General features: G+C 42.2%; 1 protein-coding gene across 2 annotated transcripts in view; it reads left to right on the top strand.

The window, feature by feature from the left end:
- Window positions 1-3,378: 3,378 nt before the first annotated feature.
- LOC139447696 (chitin synthase chs-2-like) overlaps window positions 3,379-14,508 on the top strand; it is a 22,252-nt gene continuing 11,122 nt past the window's right edge. The window contains exons 1-9 of one of the 2 annotated variants that reach the window (XM_071229135.1): window positions 3,379-3,491; window positions 4,144-4,277; window positions 5,212-5,659; window positions 7,445-8,412; window positions 9,025-9,118; window positions 12,345-12,514; window positions 13,223-13,299; window positions 13,388-13,496; window positions 14,071-14,224. In XM_071229135.1, the coding sequence (XP_071085236.1) occupies window positions 4,252-4,277; window positions 5,212-5,659; window positions 7,445-8,412; window positions 9,025-9,118; window positions 12,345-12,514; window positions 13,223-13,299; window positions 13,388-13,496; window positions 14,071-14,224 (2,046 nt within the window). In that variant the 5' untranslated portion in view covers window positions 3,379-3,491; window positions 4,144-4,251. Of the gene's footprint in view, window positions 3,492-4,143; window positions 4,362-5,211; window positions 5,660-7,444; window positions 8,413-9,024; window positions 9,119-12,344; window positions 12,515-13,222; window positions 13,300-13,387; window positions 13,497-14,070; window positions 14,225-14,508 lie in introns of both variants that reach the window. The other variant, XM_071229134.1, reaches the window with a different exon arrangement.

The raw sequence follows: 14,508 nt of genomic DNA, 5'->3' as shown, positions 1-14,508 counted from the left end.
GATAGATGTCCATCTCTTTGTCCAGAAAGTTTGAAGCGTGAAAGTGATGACTAAAACAAGTGATGACTTGACGTCGTAAGCCATGGAAATAGAGCTGATACATCCATTAAAGCTGAACTTACACATTATGTTCTGGCGAATACAAACTGTTCTACAAAACACTTGGAAACTTCAGCACGCATCTCCATAATAAGAATACCAAATTATCCAACAAAAAGCAAGCGCTGTCATTAAATAAAAGTTCTACGTGAGAAACCTGTAACTCCTTTGTGAGTCGGTGAAGCGTGAAACAGGTACGTGGGATCCAATAACGAAGTTTACCTTCGATTAGTTTCGTTCTTTGCGTGCTGTCACAGCCGACTGCGTTTTATTCTATGAAAGATAAACCCTTGTGTGTTTCACTTCGCTGAGATCTGCTCGAGTTATTTATAACAAACAGTTTAAACGTAAAATGATTTCTTTCCGGCAACCAAATAACACATCACCGGAAAAGAATACTAAATAGATCGGTGTAAGATACTGCTGCTGCTGCTGCTGCTGCTACTACTACTACTACTACTACTACTATTACTACTACTGCTACTACTACTACTACTATTACTACTACTACTACTACTACTACTACTACTACTACTACTACTGCTGCTGCTACTACTACTACTACTACTACTACTGCTACTACTGCTACTACTACTACTACTACTACTACTGCTACTACTACTACTACTGCTACTACTGCTACTACTGGGGATTCTTATTATATATATCACTAAACTCTATATTTTTCTACTGCTACTACTACTACTGCTACTACTACTATTACTATTACTACTGCTACTACTACTACTACTGCTACTACTGCTACTACTGGGGATTCTTATTATATATATCACTAAACTCTATATTTTTCTACTACTACTACTACTACTGCTACTACTACTACTACTGCTACTACTGCTACTACTGGGGATTCTTATTATATATATCACTAAACTCTATATTTTTCTACTACTACTACAACTACTAATACTACTACTACTGCTACTACTGCTACTACTACTACTGCTACTACTACTACTGCTACTACTGCTACTACTGGGGATTCTTATTATATATATATCACTAAACTCTATATTTTTCTACTGCTACTACTACTACTGCTTCTACTACTACTACTACTACTACTACTACTACTACTGCTACTACTGCTACTACTGGGGATTCTTATTATATATATCACTAAACTCTATATTTTTCTACTGCTGCTACTACTACTGCTACTACTACTACTACTACTACTACTGCTACTACTGCTACTACTAGGGATTCTTATTATATATATCACTAAACTCTATATTTTCTACTGCTACTACTACTACTGCTACTACTACTACTACTACTACTACTACTACTACTACTGCTACTACTGGGGATTCTTATTATATAAAGCACTAAACTCTATATTTTTCCTGGTCACTATTACCGGTCAACGGATCAGTGTGCACTCAGTTTTGTTTACAAGCTCCCTGGGGAGTCACATCGCAAGCTGCCTGAGAGGCGCGAGAAGGTCAACAGTCACATTTACTGTCTCCTTCTACAGGGTAAACCATATATATGTCTACATATGGCATTGATCATATTTTGAAAACATGTCTATGATAACACCATAGCTTGTTGCACAAGAACATTGCGACTCTCCAGATTGTCAAAAGGAGTGAGTCATAGGATCCAAATAAACAGATGATGATGTTGAATGAACAGTCACATCACTATTACCACAGCTACAAAACATGCTGTAAGATAATCAATAACGATGTGTGTATATCAATATGAGTATGTCACTTTGTAAACCAAAAGTAACCCAATTTCTGGTATCCTCCGACGTGGGGGGCACGGGTGGCCCAGTTGGCTAAGGCGCCGCAATTCGCTGTGTAGAGTTGCGTCCCTTAGGTACACCATAAACCAATGATTGTGGGTTCGAATTCCGGTTTGCCCCATTATGTTTTTAGCTTTGTCAGCACAATACCCGTGCTCGTTTGTTTCACCCAAGTGGTAAACGTCTGAGACCTGCATCACTTCGGGCTTTCCTCCCACATTAAGCTGACACGCCGTGGTATGACTGGAATACTGTTAAAAGCGGCGTTAAACCAGACTCACTCACTCCTACGACGTGACATAGTTGCTCAAAGCCGTGCTTCATGTCCTGATGACTGGACTGATCACGACATCGACCCCCATCAATTCCCGTTGTACTTGTGTTTCCCCGAACACTCCCTGTGCCGCAATTGCCTGCAGTAAGGCTCAAAATACTGATAATCCGGGTTCATTGGGTACCATGCAATACACTTCCTTAATACTATCTTACATCCCCCCCCCCCCCCCCCCCCCTAACCTCCCACCCCACCCCCACCCTCGACACCACTAACCCCACCTCCAATGCGGAACACACGTTCACTTTATCACTTACACAACTGAGTCACTTGCAAATCACATCTCCTCGTGTACTAGCATTTGATAAACTTTGCCATTTTGACATGACAAGCATACCTTTGCGCCATGGTATTGTATAATGCTTTATCGTATGCCCATCAATAATATGAGATATTTGAAATGTGCGATACATGTGCTGTCACATCACAGAGATTGTAATAACCAGACACATATTACACTCCCTACCGTGCTGATATAGCTTATCATTAGATTTCGAATGGGCGATCGCTATCAGCCAGGGTGGTAAAACTTTAAAGTTACGTCCCTCAACAAGCTTTCCCTTGACAATGACTTCCTAACGAGGTGAGCATGTTCTTATGGACATACGCGAAATTTAGAGATGTTTAATAAATGGATACACTGTACACTTTGATGTTATGGTATGTGATAAAATGGGTATTATACGACAGTTTTTAAACCACATCTAATATTAAAGCTCGACCCCCATATCAGTCCTCGGGTGGACATGGGATATGGTATTATATGCAAAAAAAACATATAATAACCCTAAATAGTTATGGACGCAAAAATCAATATTCGTGTAATACTGTCAGTCAAGGTTATTCAACACAAACTTCATTTATGATTGGGTGCACGTTTGTAATTTCGCATTCGCTTCAAAGTAAAGCCGATTGAAAACTGCTTAACAAAGGATTCCTATCACTTCTCTGAATTGTGTCAGTGTAGTAACCCTAAACTACAACTTGTCATGCTTGAGGTAATGGCACGTCAGGGTTAACAGAGCGGTACATTTGGCCTGATTAAATAACCATTCACCCTGTAGTCAGGACTTGTGTAGATGAACACAGCTCTTCTTTATCAAATGTAAATTTCTGACAGTGTCAGTTCTTGGAAAAGTTCATTCTTGAGACGAGAGGTATTCTTTTATCAAGAACAGCGTGTGCCTGCGCCGGGTACAATCTGACGTTGTATGTGGATATACGAAACTGGATCTTTGCGACAGTCTGTTGAGCTACCCGGCTGCAATCGGACGCAGTAAGGTGGGTATTTCATCTGGGTGTGACAGACTGTGTGGACGATGTACCAGACGATCGTTAAATCCTTGAAACAGGATGACATTTGAATTGTCTTTGTTTTGCTCTATTGATTATTGTTATTAAATAGACAAGAGAAAATGGTTGTGTATAATTATTTATGTGTTTGTACGACTTTGCAGGTTATCAGGTTAGGTTTCCAACAGTGTTAATTCTTGGGAAAATGTCACTCCTAAGTCAAGAGTTATTCGTGTATTTGGAACAGCTTTCCACCTTACGTCCACTGTCCGTACAGTCGGACACCGTACCTGGATATATGACATGAGTGGATGGCGTCAATCTGTTGACCTACAATGTACCCCGGGAATGATAAGATGCAGTAAGGGTGGATTGATCCTGTTAACATTCGTGGACGATGTACCAGACTATTGTGTAACATCCTTGTAGCAGGAAGACAGTTTGCATTGTCTTTGTTTAATGCTCCATTGATAATGGTCGTGTGCAATAATTTATGTGTGTGTGTGTGTGTGTGTATGTGTGTATGTGCGTGCGTGCGTGCGAGCGTGCGTGCGCGTGGTTGTGTGTGTGAGAGAGAGTGTGTAAGTATGTTACTCTGCCTTTGGTTGTGATAAACGTCCGATTTTGTTTGTCTTTTAAGGTGTATTAGGTGAAGCTGCTCGGTACTGCATTTACACAAGGACAAATTCAGAGGGATACCTGATGATGTAGAATCGGCGTTGTGTGACACTACATCCCTTTTGTTACCATGGCAACAGGAACAGACAACCCAGGGTATGTAAGGGAGGAGGTTGACACCGACAGCAGAGTTTCCTCGAATGATAATAACACTGATGGCGGTTATAGGACACGGGCGCCGTAAGTATTTCATGGCTGTCGTTGTTTACCTGTGATTCAGGTGGCAGGTGTATCAGTTACTAACAAGACTTTGGCCTCGTACTGGACGGGGAATAACACATTTACCGATCACATTAGATTATATAAGGTCAGAATAGATACGATTATGTTAATTGACGTAAGATGAGATTAAGTGAATTGCGGTGAGGTGAGGTTAGGCGACGTGAGTTAAGGTTAGGCTAGGTTAGGTTTGGATAGTTAAGGTTTGGATAGCTTTTGTCAGGATAACTTATAAGCTTGTTACTAACTCTATTAACCCAACTTTGTGTTGCTGTAATTCGATTAGGCTTGGAACGAGGATGTTCTTTTTTTATTGTGAATTAAAGAAAAACATATATATTGTTAGATGATACAAATGGTGAACATGACTATGACATGGTCGGAACTGAAACATTGGATGCTCTACATTATATCCTATGTTACGACGTGTAATACAGGAACGACAATTGCATAGAAACATACTATAAAGCGGTACAGATTCGCCCCGATTATGTTTCTAGGTTTGTCAGCATCATACCCGGACTCTTGGGTTTCACCCAAGTGATAAACGTCTGAGACCTGCATCACTTCGGGATGTCCTCCCACATTAAGCTGAGACGCCGCGATATAACTGGAATACTGTTAAAAGCGGCGTTAAACCCAACTCACTCACTCACTCACTCACTGTGCGGTGCGGCATTAAGCCTAAAATACACACCCGGACATACTTTTAACGTGAATCAATGTTCGGTCACAAGAAGGCTCAGTAATATTTGTCTCGCAATTTAAGAGATAAAACGAATTATCGATCCACATTTTTAATCATTTTCAGAGAGAAATCAAAACCATGGGATATATTCCAAGAAGATGCCAAGACAAGCCTCTCGACTTCCTCGGAGTACGAAATATGGAAGACCATCAACGCCATCGTCAAACTCTTTACATACTTCGTCTTCATTGGTCTCATTCTCGGTTCCTCTGTGATGTCCAAACTATGTATATTCTACATGACGTACCATCTCCCCATCCAAGATCATTTTGAACTGGGCAGAAACCAAAGCCGACACAACAACAACAACAACAACAACAACAAAACAGATTATGATGGAGACCACGGGGTATGGGTTATGTTAAAACGCCAGGATCTGATCGTGGACATGAAGTGGGTGTGGTCTCTTATTCTTGTCATGTGGGCCCCCTATGTGTTCACGGCGCTGTCGTGCACGTGGAAGATGATAACAAAGACGAGCCCGTCGGTGCAAGCTCTGCCTCTGATTGTGGTGAGTAGTTCGTGGCGACATACTGTGGTGTTTACGAAGGTATAACTGGTGAGGAGACTGAAACAGATGTTGTAAGGGAAAACTACAAGGACTTAACAGCGTGTCCAACATACCTAACTTACATGACAGAAAATATCAGAAGAAAATCACTTCATCTCAACCAGTGTTATAAAATATTTCGCGGAAATTCACTCACTGCTTGCAAATTATTTGTTGTTTTGATAATTGTTTCAGTAAATTCTATCCATGATGTCATTGGCTAACAGGATTAAGAAAATTCTATGAACGATTTTTCTTCTATTGTCCAATATTTATACGGAGTTGTACGTGCAGATTTGCGTCCTTCATCTATCAAGGTCCGCTTGCATAGGTGTGAAACCTGAACTTGGTCCATAGGTTATGAGGTGAGGTGAAATTGGGTTTAACGTTTCGTCCAAGATTATTGCAATTATATAGCGACGTGCATGCACGTGTGTGTGTTTGTGTGTGTGGCTACTTGTACTAGTCCGTACAGATGCCGATTTATAGTGCTAGCAAACTGAGATACCATGACTTGAGCCGACCAGTCCTTGTTTTAGCCCCTTAATGCCGAGCGTCAGACAGGGTAACAACACGTGCCATCTTTTAACGTCTTTTGGTATGACGCAGCCGGGGATCGAACCCCGGACCTTCCGCTCTCCGGGAGGACGCTCTACCACTAGACCACGAAGGCAGTTCCATAGGTTATGATCCTTAGTCTGTCGGTATCAATACCGTGTACCATCTTCTACATCAACAACTTTACGTTTCCTTCTGACAAAAATCTGACATGCACTGACAGAAACCCGAAACATGCACATTTACTTATTGTCTCCCTACATTTCCCTGTAACAAACAATCTGACAACATAGGACGCTGATCTAACTAGTGGCTTTCCACAAAGACTGGCCAAATTAATCGGACGTGAGATTGCTCTGATATGATTTTCAGTGCATAAGTTCCACGTCTGCTTACGCTTTGCAATTGTACCTTTCTCTGTACGTATGTGTTGTGTGACATGACACGACAAGGTGTGCGGCAAGGTGCGTGCTATGTCCCTTCGTTTTCCAACCTTGGCATGTACTAGAAAAAATAAGCATGTTAAAGAATATGTACACATTTCTTGTCAGGCACTTGACCATTCAAATATATAACTGGACGAAATGTTAAGCACGACTCGTTAAATTTTATATGTCCCGAATTTCATGTATTTTTTGGAAATATTTACATATGACACTGATCGTCTTTTGATAAATGTCCACGACACCAAGGATATCTCTTCGGCACTTAGTAGAAGAAAACTGATACAATTGAAAGGGAAGTCAAATAGCTACCATCGTGAAGCAGATACTAAACATGTAAACAGACTATTGATATCTGTTTCTTTATCGAATGTGCCACTTTGTAAATAAAGTTAACGTGTTTTATCTTCCAGTGGCGTTTTAGAAACGGCAGTACAGAGTTGACTTATCAAGCAGGATAGCGAACTAGAACTTTTAGCGAAACGAGCGAAAAGAAATCTACATGTCTTCTTGAAAAGAGTTTTGTCGTATTTAAAAAATTACGTTTACATGGAAATGTATCGTAAGCTGTACTTGACCTTTTCCCACGTGTATATGACTTTCTGTTGTCATTTATTTGAATGTGGATCTATTTCTACAGTTACATAGGATCATTTTCGTTCGTCTTTGTGTTGCATATGTTTTGTTGTATATTTGCAGTCCCAATTTAATTATAATTCGTTAATTCCTTCATGTCTGCCTCCAGGCTTCTCTCGTCGAGACCCTTCACTCCATCGGCCTCTGCATCTTCGTCTTTCTCGTCCTCCCAAGCCTTGATCCGCTGCTCGGCTTTTTTTTAACCCTAAGTGTAGCTGTGATTCCATCTGTCTTCAGAATATTTGAAAGCAGGGAAGAGAATAATGATGCTGACGGCGGCGTTAATGACACCACACAATCAACAGCAAGGAAGGTCGTGAAGGGAGTTTTGAATTTCTTCTTGGCGGTTGTTCACATAGCGACTGTTGCCCTCTGGGCGCTTAGAACACACACCCAGCAGGGCAAGCCCACAAACACTATTCTACTTCCTGTCAGCCTCGTTCTGATATCGGTCACATGGTGGGAGAACTACGTGAGCGGAATCAACTGGTTGACTGGTATACAACGCCGTATCCGTGAACAGAGAGTTAAAGTTGATTTTATGACGTCCATCATAAAAATAATAACTACTCTCCTTGTCCCGGCTGTTATCTTTGCTCCCGGTGGCGACAACTGCGTTGCAACGTTTTTCCTAACCAGGACCAATGCCACAGAATGCTCCTTATTTGGGAATCTGAGACTTGAAGATTATCGACATCCAATAGTATCCTCCTGCTCTGAAGAACTCCCGTTTCTGGTAGCCGCAGTATGTATACTGTGCAGCGCTATATGCTATGGTATGTCCAAGGCCTGCTGCAAGGTGCGTGCTCAGATCCTCTGCTTTTCAATCCCAATGCTGCTGTCAACACCTTTTACGTTCGGTTTGATCCTGCTATCCTACTCCACCAGTAATAAGAATAGCAACTTCCTGAGCTGCAGCTTTGAGTGGGTGGAGCCAATTCCAGAGTTCTCGGACTTCCTGCTACAATTTACTGTGGATTACTGGATCCCAATTGGCATATTTGGATACATTACGTTATTCTGCATTGTTGATCATATCTGGCACCCGAGCGACGAGAGACTGGCCAGGACGCACAGGTAGGTAAACTATCATAATTGCCATACATAGTAAACCCTCGTTAGTCCAGAGCCTGTTAGTCCGGAAATCCTGCATTCCGGCCGATTTTGTTTGGAACGTCTGCAAACATACACATATACATAGCCTCGTACCAATGATTTGACCATCAGGACACTTTCATTTGTAATTCTTGATCGATCGTGACTGAGAACAAAAAATAATATACACAAAACGAATTTCTATTTTACCATCATTTAATTTAACTTGGAAAGTTGAATTATTTGTATTACTATTGATGTCTACAATAACAATCACCTTAAGTCATAACTAAATTTATGGACACTTGCAACTTTCATATCCACATCGTGATGTATTCCTTCACATATCATGTAGGAAACCTTTATACAATGAGGGGCATAGATGCTCCAGTGTTCAAAAGGGAGTCTGTTAGTGATACGAGGATCCATTGATCCTTCATTAAATACCCAATTTGCTGATTTGTCAGCGCCATACCAAGGCTCGAGAATTTGGCTAAAGAGGGAAATGTCTTCAATTGTGTTTCCTTTCACATAAAGTTAATGCGTGTTGATTTTAATTGAATAGTATTCAAAGCCGCTCGGTCACTGTTGCAGGTTATTTGCCAAGCCCCTCTACTGTGGGATATTACTGGACCAGTCGCTGATACTGAACCGGAAACGTGTGAAGAAAGCCCACGTTGAAACAAAGGTGCGTCATTTATATCACCGTCACTGATCATTCATCAAGATGAGAGGACCTGTGTGGTGGCCTAGTTGTTTAATCGTCCGCTCGTTGACGTTGATCTGTAAATAACCGAGTCTGGGCCAGATAATCCAGTGATTGACCTCATGAGCATCGATCCCACAATTGGGATAACAATAACATACATCAACCAAGTCAGCGAGCCTGACCACCCGATCCCGTTAGTCGCCTCTTACGACAAGCATAGTCGCCTTTTACGGCAAGCATGGTTGCATTAAACCACTCACTTACTCACTTATTAAGCTATTGATGTTAATATGATGCGATATCTTATGCGACTAGACCTTTCTTAACATAGAGCAAAATGGAATAGCGGAATAGTTTGTATCTTGTGAGTTCTAGGGTTGGGAGGGTGGAGTGTATGTGTGACATATGGGACGGGTGTGGACTCGTTAGAGTTGGGCGGATTGAGTTTATGTGTGGGTTTTGAAAGGTGTAGTGTATGTACGTGGGTAGGGGGTGAGGGTAGAACTCATTGTGTCGGGAGGAATTGGGAGGGTGCAGTGTATGGGTTTGTGTGTGTGTGTTGGGTGGGGTGGGGTGGGGTGGGGTGGGGGGTAGGGGTGGTACTGTGGAGGATTGGGGTAGACTCAGTATGTCTCCTAGGGTTGGGAGGGCAGGGAATATATTTGTTGGGATAGGGGATGTGTACTCACAGTATGTCGTCTGCGGATGGCAGGGTGGAACGAATTATTGAGGGTAGGGGATGGATGTAGATTCAGTATAGATTTGCGAGGGTGGCGTGTAGTGTCGGGGTAGAGTCGGTATGTCTTCCAGGGTTGGGTGGGTACAGTGTGTGCGTGGGTGTAGGCGTTGGGACAAGACTCCTTCTTTATGCACTAGCCATAATACTACATTAGGATCTGATCACATAGATCCAACCAGACCACATAGCGGGTTGTGTATTTCGTAAATGCATCCCGGTACATGCAATTGAATAGCTCTGTGGTTTGCAGTCACGGCATTCTTACACTACATTCAGAGACTTCATCCACATGAAGAGATTCAATTTCGCAACGTGCTACCTGGCTGTGCAGGTGGACAGGCCTTGTCCCTTTATTATCCATGTATGCATAATACACAACAGACTAGCAGTAAACTTTCAGGTTCACATATTGATACCAAGTGGGTTGTACTCGACTACATTGTGAGTAAGTGAAAGTTGTGGCCTAGGTCTAATCGAGTGTAACAATGTATATCAGGGCGTGGGACAGCATGGAATAACGTAGGACATTGAACCCCATTATGGGACCGCCTCCGTGGTCTAATGGTAGTTCGTCCGCCCGGAGAGCGGAAGGTCCGGGGTTCGATCCCCGGCCGCGTCATACCAAAAGACGTTTAAAGATGGTACTTGTTGTTACCTGTCTGACACTAGGCATTAAGGGGCTAAAACAAGGACTGGTAGGCTCGGAGTCAGTATACTGTGTCTGAGTGGGGTATTCATGTTAAACTGCGGCATGGCATCTCAGTGAGCTAGCGCTATAAATCGGCATCAGTCCGGACTAGTACAAGCAGCCACACACACACACGTACATGCACGTCGCTATATAAGTGCATTAATCTTGGACGCGACGTTAAACCCAATTTCACCTCGCCTCACCTCCCCATCATGGACGCAAGCATTATTGTCGTGCCCGTTTGCAATGAAACATAATGTCTTTTGATACAAAGGACTCACATCGATCCTTGTGCAAATGTGACGAATTTACTAAATGATATTTTACGCATTATAAGGATTAGTCTAGATGACCCAATGGCTGAAGTCATATTACCACCTTTTCAAACCATATATCATAGCGCTGCCTCGTGCGTCGTAAATGTAAATGAATGCTAAGCCGGATGGGGCATAAACATTGCCCGGTATGTGTACTGCAGTCTGGGCTCCTTGAAGGTTCTTGAGAACCGCCTTTGTGTGTTCAGCCAATAAAGGGAAACAGAATATTTATGTCCCGGCCTCCAGTTCAGTGTGACTTGTTTGATATATTCACCAATGTACAAAACAGTAATAATGAATACAGAGCTTTTGAACCGGTCCATCTATTTAAGAAATAAAGGACTCGTTGTCGTTGTTTATCGTACAATAAATCACCGCAGGAGAATAAACAACGACCACAAGTCGTTTGTTTCTTATATGAGATATCAATTTTATGTTCAGCCTCTTTCAGTATGTCGATAAAATTACAAGCTTTGAAAATAGTTACCTTAATTGTAATAATGACGAGTCCCTGGATACAATCCGGCCTCGGCATTGTCGGACAAGTCTATTTTATGTACAGGTGGGTTACGTTTGGTATTAGCAAACCTATTCTCACAATCCTAACGTCGATTACCTGTACCTTTTCTCCTGATACCGAGCGCATATTCGAATCTCCAGAAATAACGTCATGAAAGAACAATGTTTTATCATGAAATAAACCACGTTTCGGCCTTCATTGCTGTTTGCGATTTATCGCGTAGCTATCTTATATATGCTTGTAAAAGATTTCTTAGCATAAAACACTGTACATCGAGTGTTATGGTACATGATGAATGTGCGCTTAACGTATGTCAACACGTTAGAATTCTGAAATATTGGTTCAAGATTCGTAAGATGCCTGTTGATAGATTACCACGAAAATGCTATAATATGATACGGAATTCGCAATTGGGTATATTATGTAAAATCGTTAATAAATTAATGCGGTTATTGGTATGTTTGTCATAATCAATGTGTACCTAACAATCCAGATTCGTTTTTGGTATCGATACGCCAAAGACTTAAGGATATCTACTTACAAAAATGGTCGTCACATGTTTTAAGTTCAGAAAACTACTATTTGTTTGATATCCAATTTCAAAACTATTGCCCTCGTTTTCTCAAGTTACATTATATATATCAAGCTATATTTCATCACGAAGCGTAAATTGTGTGTGTGTGTGTGTGTGAGAGAGAGAGAGAGAGAGAGAGAGAGAGAGAGAGAGAGAGAGAGAGAGAGAGAGAGAGAACAACTAGAGAATAAAATTTATTTATTTATGGCTATGGTCCTCGTATTCTATTTAACGCTTAGGGCATAATCCCCCTATTTGATTAATTCATTGCAATGGTGTTTAAAATACGGGGACTTTTTTATATGCAAAAAGGTAAAAATCCTGCTTCAACTAATAACGTAAATGACATGTGCCCCTCTTACAGGAGAAAAATGAATCTAGAGTGAACGTCCCTCATTTCGGAGACAATGACGACTTTGACCTCCGGGATACATCCAACATGAGGAAGGACGACACCCCTCTGATCTATGTGTGTGCCACCATGTGGCATGAGTCAGAGAACGAGATGAATCAGATGCTGAGATCTGTGTACAGGTGAGACTGTTTGGATCCGTATCAAAATATACAAATGAGATGTTTAGATCTGTATCTTGACATTTAAGTGAGACGATGCTGATATATACGGGGACTATTATGATTTAGATATTTATCTTATTAAACAAATCGGGGCACGGGTGGCCCAGTCGTCTTAGGCGCCGCGATTCGCTGTGCAGAGTTGCGTCCCTTTGGCACGCCAGAAACCTATGATTGTAGGTTCGAATCCCGGTTCACCCCGATTGTGTTTCTAGGTTTGTCAGCACCATACCTGTGCTCGTGGGTTTCACCGAAGTGGTAAACGGGCTTCCCTCCCACATTAAGTTGACACGCCGCGATATAACTGGAATATTGTCAAAAGCGGCGCTGAACCCAACTCACTCGCTCACTCATTATTAAACAAATCAGACGAATCGTAAGAACTGGTAAAATGAAGAATTGAACAGAATACATACAGTTAGCATCCTATGATGGCCTGTACTGTTGTCGAGGTTTGGCCAGCCAAACAAGTGGTCGATAGTGAGATCCTGTTATGCAGGAAACTACATTATCAGGCAGATCACACATGTCCTTATTACTTTCGAATTTCTATATTTATATCTAATTTATCCCCAAGTTACCTTCTCTAAGACCAAGACTAAAACCTTATTGAAAATAACAGAATATCTGTGTTCTATGTTACGATTGTTCAAAACGTTTTCCCCTCAGACTTGATGAAGACCAGAGCGCCAGGCGAAAAGCCATCAAAACATTTGAGACAGATGTCGATTACTACGAGTTTGAAGGTAATTATATTACTATTATTAATGTCCTATTACTCCCATCATGCAACTCATTTGACCCTTCTGCTTGAACGTTTTCCGTTTGTTTCAGCTCACATCTTCTTCGACGACGCCTTCCAACCTCACAAAGAGGGCGACGTGGATTACGACGTTAACGACTGGGTGAAGCAGCTCCTTCGGGTTATCAACGTCGCCCTTCAGTATGTCTGTTAGCGCAACACTGGAACATCCTCTGTGAAACATATCCATTGCTATAGATGAAATAGGTGCAATGGGGTTTAAAGTCGCGTTCGAGATAATTGCACTGATATAAGCCCATCCATGCACGTGTGTTTGTGTGTGTGCTTGCATGTGTGCTTGCGTGCGTGCGTGTGTGTGTGCGCGTGTGTGCGTGCGTGTGTGTGTGTGTGGCTGCTTGTAATACTCCAGACTAATGAGAGTTTCATAGCCCACTGACATACCATGTCGCAGTTTAAGAAAGACACCCAGACACAGTATAGTGACGCTAAGCCGAAGCCGACCCGGGGATCCTACCACCGACCTTCCCCTCTCCAGGCAGACGCTCTATCCACTCGACCATGGTAGCGGTCCAATAGATTAAGAATCCAATTGTTTAACGCCGCTTTGAAGAGCATTTTAATTTTATCATAGTTAATTGTGGGAGGATATTCTGAGTCTTTCCTGTTTCGAATGTAATTATTAAAAAATTATCACTCAGCTTAAATAGAAATTTGAGAAGGCAGTTTGAGAAATATCGTTCTTCGTTGTATGCAGAGACGAGTACAACACACCGCATACAATCCCCCCTCCAACACGCACTGAGACTCCGTACGGAGGCCGCCTGGTTTGGACGCTTCAAGGGGGCAACACGCTAACGGCACATCTGAAGGACAAGATGAAGATACGACACAGGAAGAGATGGAGTCAGGTAGGGCAAGATCTCGTGAGAGGTAGGGTCAGATGTGTCGAGATATAGGCAGAAGTAGGGCAAGATCTCGTCAGAGGTAGGGTCGGATGTGTCGAGATATAGGCAGAGGTAGGGTCGGATGTGGTGAGAGTTAGGCAGAGGTAGGGTCGGATGTGTCGAGAGTTAGGCAGAGGTAGGGTCAGATATGTCTAGAGTTAGGCAGAGGTAGGGTCGGATGTGGTGAGAGTTAGGCAGAGGTAGGGTCGGATGTGGTGAGAGTTAGGCAGAGGTAGGGTCGGATGTGT

The sequence above is a fragment of the Haliotis cracherodii genome, unplaced genomic scaffold, assembly GCF_022045235.1.
Source record: "Haliotis cracherodii isolate W230 unplaced genomic scaffold, xgHalCrac1.p SCAF_7, whole genome shotgun sequence".
Lineage (NCBI taxonomy): Eukaryota > Metazoa > Mollusca > Gastropoda > Lepetellida > Haliotidae > Haliotis > Haliotis cracherodii.
The sequence above is the reverse complement of the archived record's forward strand: the minus strand, read 5'-3'. Positions and strand labels throughout refer to the sequence as shown.